We start from the raw sequence: 14,023 nt of genomic DNA, 5'->3' as shown, positions 1-14,023 counted from the left end.
CTCGGAAGGATGGAAGGCTGAGTCAACCTTGAGCCCCTGGTCAGGATCGAACTTGTAACCTTCTGGTTACAGGGCGGCAGTTTTACCACTGCGCCACCAGGGGTTCATACCTCTAGGCTGGGGATTATGGGAGTTGTGGTCCAAAAACAGCTGGAAGGCCAAAGCTGAGCAGCCCTGGCCTACACAGTGACTGGTAGTAGCTTTTCCAAGGGCTGCAGGCAAGAGTCCTCCCCAGCCCTAACTGGAGATGCCAGGAATTGAACCCGGGACCTCTGCATGCAGAGGAGATGCTCAACTCTTGTACTGTGGCCCCCTCCAAGTAAGGATCTCGAGTTCTATAATAAAAATCCTTCTTGGCACCACTGGAAACTTCCCTCCTATATTTATAAGTGGCTTAGTGGGGGTGGCCGTTCATTGCAACCACAGAGTGGGGGGAAAGGGTTACATGTGATGTGCCACAGTCCCAATTCTGCTCATGGCCCCTGCATGACTGTTGTTTTAGCCACGCGGGGGAAAGATGGGTGGACAGTGACGTTGTGCTCAGTTTGACCTCAGGACCATCCACATTGCAACCAGCCATGACAATGAGTCACAATGCTATTATCTCCAGGCTTCACTGCTGGCAAGATAATTAGTAAGTCATTCAGAGAGAAAGTTCTACATGAATAGAACATACTGATTATACTCTCATAGCAATCAGCCTGCAGGAGATGAATAATTCGGGATGGGAGAGGAGTGGTGCCTGTGTGCGTCAGTCCCTGGGAAGCCAGGGTGAGTGCCACATTGCACTCTAGATGGTTGCTGGCCAACTATTCCTATTTTAGGCAGATTGCTGGTTAATAGTCTGGGATGGTTGATTAATAGGACCAAAGGAAGCTACTGGTTAGGAGAGAGTCTCGTGACAGCTGGGAGCCTCTCTGTGTTTTTGAATGAGATACCCATCAGGATTTGGAAAAAGTGGCACCAGGGTTGGCCCAAGGTGTAGTGGCATCTGAAGTGAAGCACAAATGCTGCCTAGCCTCACATCCCTGGTGGGGGCTAGCCCCTTTCAGAACCAACTCCTGCAAGCTTTGACAGTATATGGGGAAGAGGGGGGAGGGAAGGTGCCGGCAGTCTCCTCTTCTCTCCTTGTGCTTCTTGCAAACTCTGTAAGGAATGTGAGGAGAAGCTCTCCTTGCAAAGTTTACAAGGGTCAGATTGGACTCAAAGAGCTGCTGTAACCATGGGGGCATCTTGTCACCCTGCTGGCAATAACCCAATAACCTGCCACCTGAGGTGACTGCCTCACCTTGCCTCATGAAAGGGCCACCACACTCCAGCTGAGGAAAGGGGGCAGGTGGGCAGGACACGTCTCGAGTTGGAGTTAGCTTAAAACTGAAGGCACAGTCTTGGGGACTATCCAAGTTGCACTCCGGGGACTTGCCTTGCTTGAGTACCAGCTTGCCTCTATTTTTGCACTTCTTGTATATTTGTACACAATGGAAGCATTACCGAGATACGTTAAATCTCCAATGCTTTCTCCTCCAAAAGGAAGCTAAGCACCGGCGCTCTGCCCCTAGAATTTTTCACCACTTGGCGAACTGGAGAGAACATAACTCAATCCAGTTTGTCACAGCAGAAGACCGGCCAAAAGAACAAAGATCCAGAACTCAGCAAAAAGGTACAAACAGTGCCATTCTTTCCTCACTGCTCTTATTCTCATTGCATTGAGAAAACAATTAGCAAAAGGCTCCATTACCTGTTATGGTCTGTGGTGATGCAACATAATGCCTACCATCCAGACAAATGCTGTGCTTGCGCCAAGGAGGTTGCACTAGCCAGATGTGCTAAATCAGAGACTCACGTTCCCAATTAGTGCAGTGTAACATACAGTAAACACGCTTGCACTTGTGCAACAAAGTGGCGTGCCTCCTGCTGTGAAAATTCTTCTTTAGGGAGCTTTTGCCTAAGAGTGCAGATTTGAACATCCCTGCTGTTTTGCACAGCAACATGATTTTCTTGCACTCACACAGCTTTGTTCACTACCCAAGTTCAGCATTAGTCTAGACCAGGGTTCCATAACCTTGGGTCCCCAGATATTTTTGGACTACCACTCCCAGCATCCCCAGCCACAAAAGCCATGGCTGGGGATGATGGGAGTTGTAGTCCCAAATTGTACTCCCAACATCTGGGGGACCAAGGTTAAGAAACACTGGTCTAGATGTTGACCAATATTAACTCGTTTGGATGTTTTCTTATATCCCACAGGTGCTTCAGTCTAATATCCAAAGTGATGGAACAGAGTAAAGGAACATGTTGAACAGATTCAATCTTACACATGGAACCTGGCCAATGTTAAGGCACAGCTGTATTAGGAAAAAATACTGCTCAAGAGCACATAGCAGTACTGAAAGTTTTGGGACTTCAGTATCCATACTGTTACATTTGTGGAACCTGCCCTCCCTCCTGTGGAGGGGAGGCACACAGGCCAGGTACCTTGCTCTGTAACTGGGGCAGGGAGGAGGATCTGTGAATGGGGTATGTAGCCACTGGGATACATGCTTCAATTTCCCCCCAAACACACACACACACACACACACACACACACACACACACACACACACACGCCTCCTTCCTTCAAATGCACCAGCATTGCCTTTCCCATCTGTGTGTACTTTTCTAGGGAGTTGACTTTTCTACTTCCTTCCCTGGGGCTCCTTTTTGGATTTCCCATACTTCCATCCCTTTCAGCTGCCCCATTTTAGGAAGCTTTTCCTTTCAGGAGTTATCAGATGGATTGCAACATCCATGTTATTTGCTAAGCTTGAAGAGGTGCTTCAAACTCTTGAGTCCATTCACACCGCGATGTAAAAATGCCACCACCTCAACTATCCCTCCTGGCATTTGTGGCACAATTTTGCTCCCCCACTTTGGGCAGCTTCAGATTCACACATCACACTGTTTACAGGTATGTGTTTTCTGGCTAGCTCTACTGAACGCAGTGTTGATGTGGGAAGTTAATTAATTAATTAAATGCAAACCCATCTTCACCCTGATCCAATTCTAGGCATTTATGCATACTAGTAGAGCCAGAATGTGGATAGGGAAGGGATGCACTTTTAAATACGCAATGCATTGACAGCAATGTGGCACAGCGAGATAGCATCAGCACTTTAGACAGGCCCACAAATATCGGTCATTGGCACCATCTCAGGGAATAAATGCTCGTTGTGATTTTTGGCAATGTTGTTCCCCAATAGAGAAGGAAAATAGATGATAGCACTCACAGCTTTTCTCTGTATTATCACCCTTTCTTTATCCCTACCCCCAAACCATTATGGTAAAATTGCAGTCATTTTTACACAGAGGAAAGGGTTAGAGTAAGGGTTAGAGTAACAATGAACAGATTCTTGTACTGTCCCCATGAAGTAATCTTTGAAGGACATCCCTGCCAATGGTCATGACAATAAAAGAATGAGAACACACTGAAAACTGAAAGTATCACCAATTTGCCATATCTAGGGATGTGAACCTTGTCAAAAAGCACAATGAGCATTCATCCCCCCCAGCCACCCCCAAGATGGTACCAACCATTCCAGCTGGCTCATGCACTACTTGAGCGAGTATGCAATCATGCAAATTTAAAGGACATGACTTTACACTTGATCCAGCAGTGTATACATATGGAAGCCTCCTTACAGGCATGGGTTAAGGCACTGCTGATTATTTATAAAAGTCTCATACATGTGTACTTGCAGTTATGTGTACTGCAGCTGCTAGAAACTTGTATACATGCCATGGCAACCACACATTTGCCATTGTATCATGTGTGAATGTTAAACAGAATTTAGATTTTTTTTAAAACACCCTAGAATAAAATAACATTTAAGAAAGGGTGGCTTACCAGTTCTGGCAGGATCAAGGCATATGGTATTGTTCTAAACACGTCTAGACCAGAAGGTATATTTTCAGGTGTTGGGCACCCAGAAGCTGGCCCTGAAGTTTTGTTATCCATTGCTACAGTCTGAACAGCTGTAAGTTCCAGCTCCGCTCCACTTGCTTATCTCTGCAGCACCCTTGGCATGCGGAGCTTAAAATAGTATCCACTGACACACCCAGGTGGACGTCAAAGGTGAAACCAGTTCCAGCTTGGCAGGTAGCTCCTGCACTCTTCTCAGAAGAATCACCAACTAGGCGAGGGCTAATACAGCCCATCAAAAGAGGCTCAGAAATCAAGTGCATCACCAGAGGAGTCTACCCAGGGATACTTTGGTTGCAAGCACTATGCTTTTGCATTCCGGAGATTCCTGTGAGAGCCATTTTACAGGAACCTCCTTAAACACAAGAAATTGTTCATCAGCACTACTGGGGAGAGAAATCTGTAAAATGTTTACTCTGAAAGACTGTTGAAAACAACAGTTTTAGATGGGGGGGGAGAGATAAACCATTCTCATGATTTTAATGTGAAGCTTACGAGTTTAAAAGATCTGAATGCTTGACGGTTGAGATTATTTTTTTTTAATGTATACACAGTTTATGTATCTCCAGGTAGGGCTGGGAAATCTCCTGCCTGAAACCTTGGAAAAGCCACTGCCGGTCAACGTAGACAATACTGAGCTAGATGAACCAAGGGTCTGATTCTGTATAAGGCAGCTTCCTGTGTTCCTTAGATTCAAACCTGGTTGGGTGTTGTCCCCAATAACAACTGAAATGACCCCTCTGTCTCGCTTTCTCTGCTTGTGAGGCAAGACCCAAGCAAATGGTCCATTTGAAAACACAAGAACAATAGAAGAGACCTGCTGGATCCAATCAAGAGACCACCTAGTTCAGTATCCAGTTTCCAACAGTGGCCGGCCAGCCAGATGCCCAAGGCAACAGCTTTCTTACACTGGTTTCAGAAACTGGTATTCAGAGGCAGTATCAAGCAGCAAACACCACTGCAAAGAATATGTTTAAGACAGGGGTTCTCAAACTTGGGTCCCCAGATGTTGCTAAACTACAACATCCATCAGCCCCAGCCACAATGGCCATGACTGGGGGTGATGGGAGTTGCAGTCCAACATCATCTGGGGACCCACAATGGAGAAAAGTCCATTGGGAAATGGATTTTTGAGAAACCATTGAAGCCCTTGCATGCTTCTTTGAAATATCAAGCATGATTGGGTTTAACCCCCGCCCTCAGTCAGTCTTCATACTAATAAAAGCTGGTCCCATCAGACCTTCTGCTGATCCTGTCTTCTGCCAAAGCTTTGCAGGTTTTCCATTTAATTGATGCAACATGAATCAAAATCCATGTTAAGCAGTCAAGGCACACAAGTTCACATGGCCTGTGGAACAAAAGGGAGTGAAATGATAGCGCCTCTTCTTATCGCCTTTTTCGTTTCTGATCTGGTGGACTGGCCTCGCATTTACATCAGCTTGTGCTGGAGGCAGGCTGTGGCTCGATGCCAAATACTACTCTCCCATATATCTTTAATGTTTATTATGATGAGGTTTTGAGCTTAGGAGGCTGGTTTTGTACGCACTAGGTCAGGTAGGGATGTGCACGAACTGGTTCGGAAGGTCCAGTGTTCAGCCGAAGCGGCAGCAGGGGTGTGCACTCCCCCGCCACATTTTCCCTGCTGGCGCTGTGACCAAAATTGCTGGTGCAGGGTGGCATCATACCCTCTTGCTGCCCAGGTCAGCACCAGGGGTGTGTGTGTGTGCTGCTGCTTAAAGGTAACCCCCCACCCCACCACCAAACCGGCATTCGGCAGGACCATGCACACCCCCAGGTTCAGGTGCCATTCTTCTGCAGTAGAGAATGCAGTATACTGAAGATGTTTTAAATAAAGTGAAATAAAATGGGTGTACAAGTTATTCTTTCCTATGCCTGTCAGGTCTGAACGCTGTACAAATATATGTTTCGTTGTCTACACGTATCTTGAAGCCACTACAGATCTAAGCAGAGGCACACACAGCACAAGGGATGTATGTTTTCACAACATTAATACCTCAGAGAATACACTCCTCCCCTCTCATTGTCACACACCCATGGAGGAAACATGCCACAGATGAAGATGGACTGTTCCAAATGAACTGGCAACCTATAGCTTTCAGGACTATAATCAAGTGCCCTGCTGGCACGGACTCTATACCCTACAGTAGGGAGAGGAAAAGAGTTACAAACAGCTGCTTAATACTGGGGCAGTTTAATAACTTCAAAACTTCTGGGGTTGAATCAACCCTTTTATCAACGTAACAGCGGCATATTTTCTAAACATTTTAAGGGCAACACTGACGTGCTCTTCTGAAGGGCTCCATTGTCTTACTGTTATTTGATTGGGAACATGCCCCCAAAAAGGACATACTTCTGGTTAGCCTTGCTGAACGGGTTTCTTCTCTGCTAAGGTGCCACAGCTAGATTCCTGTTTTGTGTTCATTAAGCAAACACCTCAAATAATTGCAGTGTGACTTAATAGACCTCTCTCTACACCAGGGACGTAACAAGGCTGGAGTAGGCCCAGAGACAAAATTTTAAAATGGGCCCCTCGCTGATGCACACACACACTTCACAATATATAGTCATGTGACTTGCCTCATGTGACTTGCCTCTGAGGGGCCCCTCGAGGCGTGGGGGCCCCCAGGCAGCTGCCTCCCCTTGCCTAATGGTAGTTACGCCCCTGCTCTACACAATGATTTGTCGCTCAAGCTGCATTCATTGCCATGAAATCTGTGCCAGCTGGGAAATCTGGGGCATTTCCTGAAGCAGCCCAAGGAAATGTGTCATACCCTGATCTTAAAAGCACACCAGTATTTCTGCTGTCAGTGCTGAAGTGACAATGTCTGGTGTCAGTGAAAAGGTGATTGCTGTTGGACTGCTACATCCAGAGCATGTATGCTCAGTGACAGTATATGCCTTAAACCAGATCTGTTTCTAGCATGTCAAATAGTAGCAGAGGGAATCAGGGTTCAGGGTAGGATCCCCAGCAGCAGAGTTTTCAGTCACATACACTCCCTGATGGCACAACTGTGTTAGCAATCAGCTGGCCTATTACCTTCATCCTGATGCTCAAAGCCACAAGGCAGTACGGATCCTACAAGGTGACTACATATTGACACTGGGCTGATGCCAGAATTAGACCTTAAATAATTCACATTTTTGGCCAATTCAGCTGAGACTTCCTTTACATGTGGTTTAGAAAATGTGAAAAACTCAGTAAATGTTGACATTTGCCAGTATTTAACACTTAGAACGGGGGGTGGGGGGGGAATCAGTACATTCCCACATGTACCATCAAATCTCAAGAACTATCATGTTTCCTTGTCTCCATCAGCATCTTCATTTTGGTCAGTTACTGGTAAATGCTGACATTTAGATAGTTACAAATAAGTCTCATGAAAAAGATCAGTTCTTACATAATGGTGAAATTTGGGCACTAGCCCACACAGTGGTTCTGGAGATTTACTAGTAAAGATTAGAATTTTCTGACATTTCCCATTCCATATTAAGTAAATATCAATATTTGCCAACATAAGCTACACGAGGAACAACCGAATTCACTGATAACTCTATGAAGGAACCCAGTATAATCTTTATCAAAGTTAACAAATATATATCTTTACATCTTTTGTTAAAAAAAATCATAATAAATAGTGTTAATAACTACAGGTTGCTTACCTGTAACTGGAGTTCTTCTGGTGGTCATCTGTCCAGTCACACTGATGGGCTTCATGCCAACATGGAGGACACTTCGGAACACTCACAAGCCTTTTTTTCCCCATCTCGCTTTATCTCCAGATAGGTAGCTTGGCTCCTCCCCCATATACCTAGTCACCTGACCCCCCCCCGTTCTAGAGTCCGCCGAACAAGGCTCTGCAGTGGGGCAGGCTGGGCAGGTGTGTGACTGGACAGATGACCACCAAAAGAACTCCAGTTACAGGTAAGCAACCTGTAGTTCTTCTAAGTGGTCTCTGTCCATCACACTGATGGGCGCATAGCAAGCTCCAGAACAAGGAGGTGGGGCAGAGCCAGAGACAAGGCACACATTCCCAGAACAATCCCCAATAATTTTAAGTTGAGAATGCAAATGGGAATGATGAAAAAATTACTTCCCAAAACCTTCCTTTAAAAAAAATTATTTTATTTGAAACAACCAACAAGGAACAAAAAACAGAGAACCCCACAGAAGGAGCAAGCAACTGAGGCATACAGTACAGAGGCTATGTCAATGAAAAAACAGATTGCAAAACAGATGCCTCAAAAGAGGCATCTTGGCGGGCCCGCACATCCAGAGCATAATGCTTTACAACGCATGAGGGTGTAGCCCAGGTTGCAGCTTGACAAATCGACTCCAGAGAAATGCCCCTATTGAAGGCCATTGAGGTGAAGACTACCCTAGTAGAATGAGCCTTTAAAGCAACTGGGGGAGGGATACTAGCAACTTGGTAGGCCAGCTTGATGGGTTGCACAATCCATCCAGAAATTGATTGTGAAGAGGCCTTCTGGCCCTTATGGGGTGCACCATGAGCGACAAAGAGAGCCTTGGCGGTTCTAAAGGATGCCGTTCAATGGACATAAAAGGCTAACGCCCTCCTGACTTCCAGGGCATGCCACCTCCTTTCCATTGGAGTAGAAGGGTCTGGGGAGAAGACTGGCAAGGAGATAGGTTGGGATCTATGGAACGACGAAACTACTTTTGGGAGGTATGAAACATCCACCCGCAACACAACTTTATCTTTATGAAACATAAGGAACGGTGGGTCACAACGTAATGCCCTTAACTCCCCAACCCTCCTAGCAGAAGTAATAGCGACAAGGAAGATAGTTTTAAGAGTCAACAACCGTAAATCACAAGTTGCCATGGGCTCAAAAGGCTTGCCCATAAGAGCCATAAGTACTCCCGGCAAGTCCCAGGTAGGAGCCACAGAGGGCATGTCTGGGTGCAAATGAGCTAAGCCTTTTAAAAATTGTTTAACTGATCGCATGGCAAACAGGGATGTATAACGGTCACCAGAGGCCCGGAAAGCGGATATGGCAGATAGGTGGACCCGAACAGAAGACACTGAAAGGCCAGACTTCTTTAAAACCAGTAGGTATGACAAGATTGTTGGTAGTGTTGCCTCCAAAGGTGGCGAACACCCCTTTGAAGCAACATACTCCAAAAAAGTCTCCATTTTGCCCTGTAAGATGTCAAAGTGGCGGGCTTTCTGCAAGCCGTGATGACCTCCTTCAACTCCGGGGACCAAAAAGCTGGATCCTCCAAGCTGTCAGCCGCAATTTGTGAATGTCCGGGTGAAGGATTCGGCCGTTCTCTAAGGACAGCAGGGTCGGGGACAGAGGAAGTCTTATGAAGCAACTGTTGGAAAGTTGAAGAAGACGTGGAAACCAAGGGCGGCAAGGCCACCAAGGTGTGACAAGAATGCAGTTCGCCGCCTCGAGGCCTATCTTCCGCAGAACACGTGGGAGGGGAACTGGGAAGAATAGATAAAGGAAGCCCCCTGACCAGCTTATTGCAAATGCGTCGCCTGCTGAACCTTTCCCCACTCCTGCCCGGGAATAATACATACGACACTGGCAAGTGACTTCGCTTGCCAAAAGGTCTACATCTGGGAAACGCCAGCGACAAAAAATATTCTGCAGGACAACTTGGTCTAGTTTCCATTCATGGGACAGGGCGTTTGATCGACTCAATCTGTTTGCCAAACAATTGTCTAGGCCCCTGATATGAACCGCCGTGAGACTGATGTGGTGAGACAGGGCCCAATGCCATAGGTTGAGTGTTAGTCGAAGAAGGGAGCGAGAGCCCATTCCACCTTGGCGATTGATATATGCCTTCGTCGTGGTATTGTCTGTCATGACTTGTACTTGCAGTCCTTTCACCACTGGAAGAAAACCCTTCAGAGCCTTGAATACTGCCAACAATTCTAGGTAATTTATGTGGTGCTCAGACGCTTCTGCAGTCCAATGCCCACTGATATGGATATGAAGATGGGCTCCCCATCCCTCCTCCAAGGCATCTGTCGTAACCTGTACATCGGGAGGATCTCTTGTGAATGGAGTGGATTGCCGGAGATTTTTAGTGACAGTCCACCACGTAAGAGTGTTGCTCACCCGAGCAGGGATCAGAAGCCTTTTTGTGTTGTGGTCTTTGAGTGGTCGGAAGGTGTCGATAAACCATCTTTGAAGTGGGCGCATACGTAGTCTGGCAGTTGGTAAAGTCGTTGTTGCAGAGGCCATGTAGCCTAGCATCCGTTGAACGTCCCTTGTGGTGTGCGAAGGTTTCACGCATAGACGTCGAGTGAACTGCTGAATATTCTGGATTCGATCTTCTGGTAGTCTCACTTCCACTGCTACGGAGTCGAACTGAAGGCCCAAGAATCTTATATTCTGGATAGGTTCTAAATGCAACTTTCTGAAACTGATGGACAGACCCAAGTCTTCCAACAGCATCATAGTCATGTGAAGGTCCTTTAAAAGACGGGTTGGGGACCTTGCACATAGCATCCAATCGTCTAAATAGGCAAAAATCTGTACCCCTCTTTCTTGGAGATGTCCAATGACCACCATCATGCACTTTGTAAAGACTCTTGGTGTTAAAGAGAGTCCGAAGGGCATGGCTCTGAACTGGAAAGTGTCTTTGCCCACCTGAAACCGAAGGTATTTCCGATGCTGTGGACGAATGGATATATGGTAATATGCATCTTCCAGGTCTATGGTAACGAACCACATCTCTTGCAAAAGGAGCAATAAAATGTCCGTGACCGTTAGCATTTTGAAGCGTTGATACTGCACATAGGTGTTGAGTAGGCGTAGGTCTAGAATCGGTCTCAGGCCTCCATCTCTCTTTGGGACGGTAAAGTAGTGAGAGAAAAGGCCGTCGTGCAGATGAGGCGGAACCCATTCTATCGCTCCTTTTTGGAGAAGAGTGTCTATTTCTTCTAAGAGGACAGCATTTACAGGTGTATGTTTCCTGCCTGAGTCTGGAGGACGCTCTACAAACTCTATAGCGCACCCTAGGCAGATGATAATAAGGACCCAGGCATTGGAGGTGACCTTTTCCCCATTGCTCGAGGTAAGGTCGCAACCGGGACCCCATCCGGGGGCAGTCATGCTCTCTTCTGGAAAGACACATGCTTAGGCTTCTGCTGAGACTGCTTGGCGTTCTGATACTGACGCTTCCTATATTGGGTATTAGACTGGACATATCTGAGTTGGCGAAAGGATGGTTCATAGGCTTGAGAGGCCAACTGACGGTGCTGATAGGGCCTCTGGGGGCAAAAGACTTATTAAACCTGGGAGTTGAAGCTGAAAAAGCAAAGCTCATGGACCAAGCTGTCTTCCACATCTTCTGGACCCGCTCCATAGTCTCGTCCATCTCTGTCTCGAACAGCACTAAGCCATCGAAAGGAAGTTCTTCAATACACGTCCTCGCCTCTGCATGTAAGCCAGTCGAGCGTAACCAGGCGTGCCTACGTAGAGACACTAATGTAACAAGTGATCTGGCCGCGCAGTCAGTCGAATGCTTAGAGATATGCAGAAGTTGCTTACTCAGACGGAACCCTTCCTTCTGCAAAGAGCGAAGAGCGTCTTGAGCGGGCGAGGGTAGAGACTCCAATTGCTCTGACAGCTTCTCTCAAAGTAGGTGGTTATACCAGGACATGAAGGCCTGGTAATTTGCAATTTTTATTTGCATTGCTGAGCCAGAGTACAAACGCTTGCCCAGGGAATCCAGTCTGCGTCCTTCCCTATCCACAGGGGTAGAAAGCAGTTTATTTTTAGACCTGGTCTGCGCCGCTTCCACCACTATTGAACTGAGGGCTGGATGTTTTGATAAAAACTGGGACCCCTCCAATTTAATTCTATATAGATTTTCCACTCTCCTGGAGGTTGGCGGAGCTGTGGACGGTTTTTCCCAGAACGCCTGTGCAATATCTAGCAAAGCCTGATTCATAGGAATCACTACTAGTTTGGCAGAGTCATTGTCAAGCACATCAAAGAGAGGATTAGATGATAGAACAATCTCTTCTACTAACTGAACACCAAGAGACTTGGTCATTCTAGACATGTATGCCGAAAAGGATTTGAAGTCCCCTGAAGGTGAAGAGGGGATTGAGTCATTTCCTCGCCTGCGGCGCTTAGCATCTGGGCTGCTCTGACTGGACAAAGAGGTAGTAGAGTCAGCATCTGAATCCGATGACGAGTCTGATGATTCCAAAATCTTTTCTGGAGGAACAGGACAAGACACATCCAGATTCGAGAGAGAGGCAGGTTGCTGCACTTGCACCTGGACAATAGGAGGATGAGGACAGGCACCAGCAGACTACATAGCTGAGGTGTCTGTGCATTGAGTACTGACTGTAGGGTGAGGCATCGAAGTTACAGTAGCTTGCGGGTATGTCTCAGAAGTGCGCCGCCTGCTCACGTGGGTCCTTGCCTGAGAAGCATCATAAACCCTGTCATCATAAGAGAGGCAGCGGTAGCGTTTATGCAGAGGAGAATCGCTTCTGGCATAGCAGTATGATTTCTTAAGGCGTGGGCATGGCGATCAAGAACGAGACCTATAATGCCTATCCGGGGTAACCCAGCCAAAACGAGTCTCTGCTCCTGTAGGAGCGGTAATAGTGAGAGTCTTTGCAATGCCCTGCATAAGCATCAGTGATGAGCCCGCAATCGCAGCCGTGGCCGTGGAGGCCCTCCGTGTAGTGGAACTGTCACCTCAGGCACCACACCAATATTGTCAGAAGCAGAAGTCAAAGCACTGGCAGATTGGTCCATAACATTGCTTGACAGAGCCTTTCCCCACAAATGAAGATGTAACCGGGAAGCTCTGTTTCTTCTAGCTTGTTTAGAAAATCTCAAACAATGGGAGCAATTTGCACTCAAATGAGTCTCTCCAAGGCAGATGAGGCAGAGACTATGACCATCTGAAGAGGGAAACGCTAACTTGCACTGTATACAGCGTTTAAATGTTGCTTTACCGGCCATACATGTTCCCCTCAGTAAGGAAGGAGTGAACTAGATGAAAGAATCACGAGTCAAAGAAAAAAACACGCAAAATGTGAAAGGGAGATATATATCAGGAGAGAAAAAGATATAATAAATGTAAAAATAAAATAGAGGGTCTAACAATGATAATGAATTTCTGACTGAAGGCTTGTAAACGTCCCAAGAGTACTTCTCTTTCCGCGGAAAAAAAAAGAACTGAGGAGGAGCGGGGGTGTCAGGTGACTAGGTGTATGGGGGAGCAGCCAAGCTACCTATCTGGAGATAAAGCGAGATGGGGGGGGGGGAATGGCTTGTGAGTGTTGCGGAGTGTTTTCCATGCTGGCATGAAGCCCATCAGTGTGATGGACAGAGACCACTTAGAAGAACATGATATCTACTGTAAATATGAACAACACTGCATCACAATCAACTTATAAAAGTAATATATAAATGTAAGGCCCAAACACACAACTTTCTTCCTCCTTTGGCTAGGTGATCCATTATACTCAATTTATTCTCATTGGCACAACAACTGGCAAAGATTCAAGACTCTAAAATCCATTCATACTATAAATGACTACTCTTCCTTGCCTCTTCTAGAAAATCGTACGTTATTTCTGCTATATCAAAAGGCTTGTGAAGGCTGTCTGATGAAAGCAAGGAGGACAGAGCGCCATCTTTTTCTTGGTTTTGCTTCAAGAAGTTAGCGATCATTCGCCAGCGAGTGCCCTCGGACTCTTCTTCTGCCCACTTGTACTCTGGGAGGAGTACAGACTGGAGGAGAGGGAAGACAGACTCATGGTACACCAAGATGAACACGGACTTCAGAAATTCCCGGTCTCTCTAAGAAAAACAACATTACATTGTTAATACCTGTTGCTCTCTGATGAAGTCATCAAGTTATCTATCTTCCGGTGCAGGTATCACGTATATGCTCTAGTTTATGGTGATACACCCTGGAAGTTACCTGTGAATCTCAACTTGTTCCTTTCTCCCACATGATAACCATTAAAGGGGACCGGGGGTGGCTGTCATACTTTTGAATGCTCTCTGATGGGGCTCAGTGGTGGAGCATCT

The 14,023-nt window shown here is 46.5% G+C and overlaps 2 protein-coding genes across 3 annotated transcripts in view; both read right to left on the bottom strand.

The window, feature by feature from the left end:
- Positions 1 to 4,033, bottom strand: part of MALL (mal, T cell differentiation protein like) — a 31,792-nt gene extending 27,759 nt beyond the window's left edge. The window contains exon 1 of the mRNA XM_053284410.1: positions 3,884 to 4,033. Within this exon, the coding sequence (XP_053140385.1) occupies positions 3,884 to 3,994 (111 nt within the window). The 5' untranslated portion in view covers positions 3,995 to 4,033. The remainder of the gene's footprint in view (positions 1 to 3,883) is intronic.
- Positions 4,034 to 7,533: 3,500 nt separating this feature from the next.
- The window catches only part of NPHP1 (nephrocystin 1), a 57,692-nt gene continuing 51,202 nt past the window's right edge, over positions 7,534 to 14,023 (bottom strand). For both annotated transcript variants that reach the window (XM_053313698.1, XM_053313688.1), the window contains one exon: positions 7,534 to 13,789. In XM_053313698.1, coding sequence (XP_053169673.1) covers positions 13,514 to 13,789 — 276 coding nt within the window. In that variant the 3' untranslated portion in view covers positions 7,534 to 13,513. The remainder of the gene's footprint in view (positions 13,790 to 14,023) is intronic.

Source organism: Hemicordylus capensis, chromosome 1 (genome assembly GCF_027244095.1).
Source record: "Hemicordylus capensis ecotype Gifberg chromosome 1, rHemCap1.1.pri, whole genome shotgun sequence".
NCBI classification, from domain to species: Eukaryota; Metazoa; Chordata; class Lepidosauria; order Squamata; family Cordylidae; genus Hemicordylus; species Hemicordylus capensis.
The sequence above is the reverse complement of the archived record's forward strand: the minus strand, read 5'-3'. Positions and strand labels throughout refer to the sequence as shown.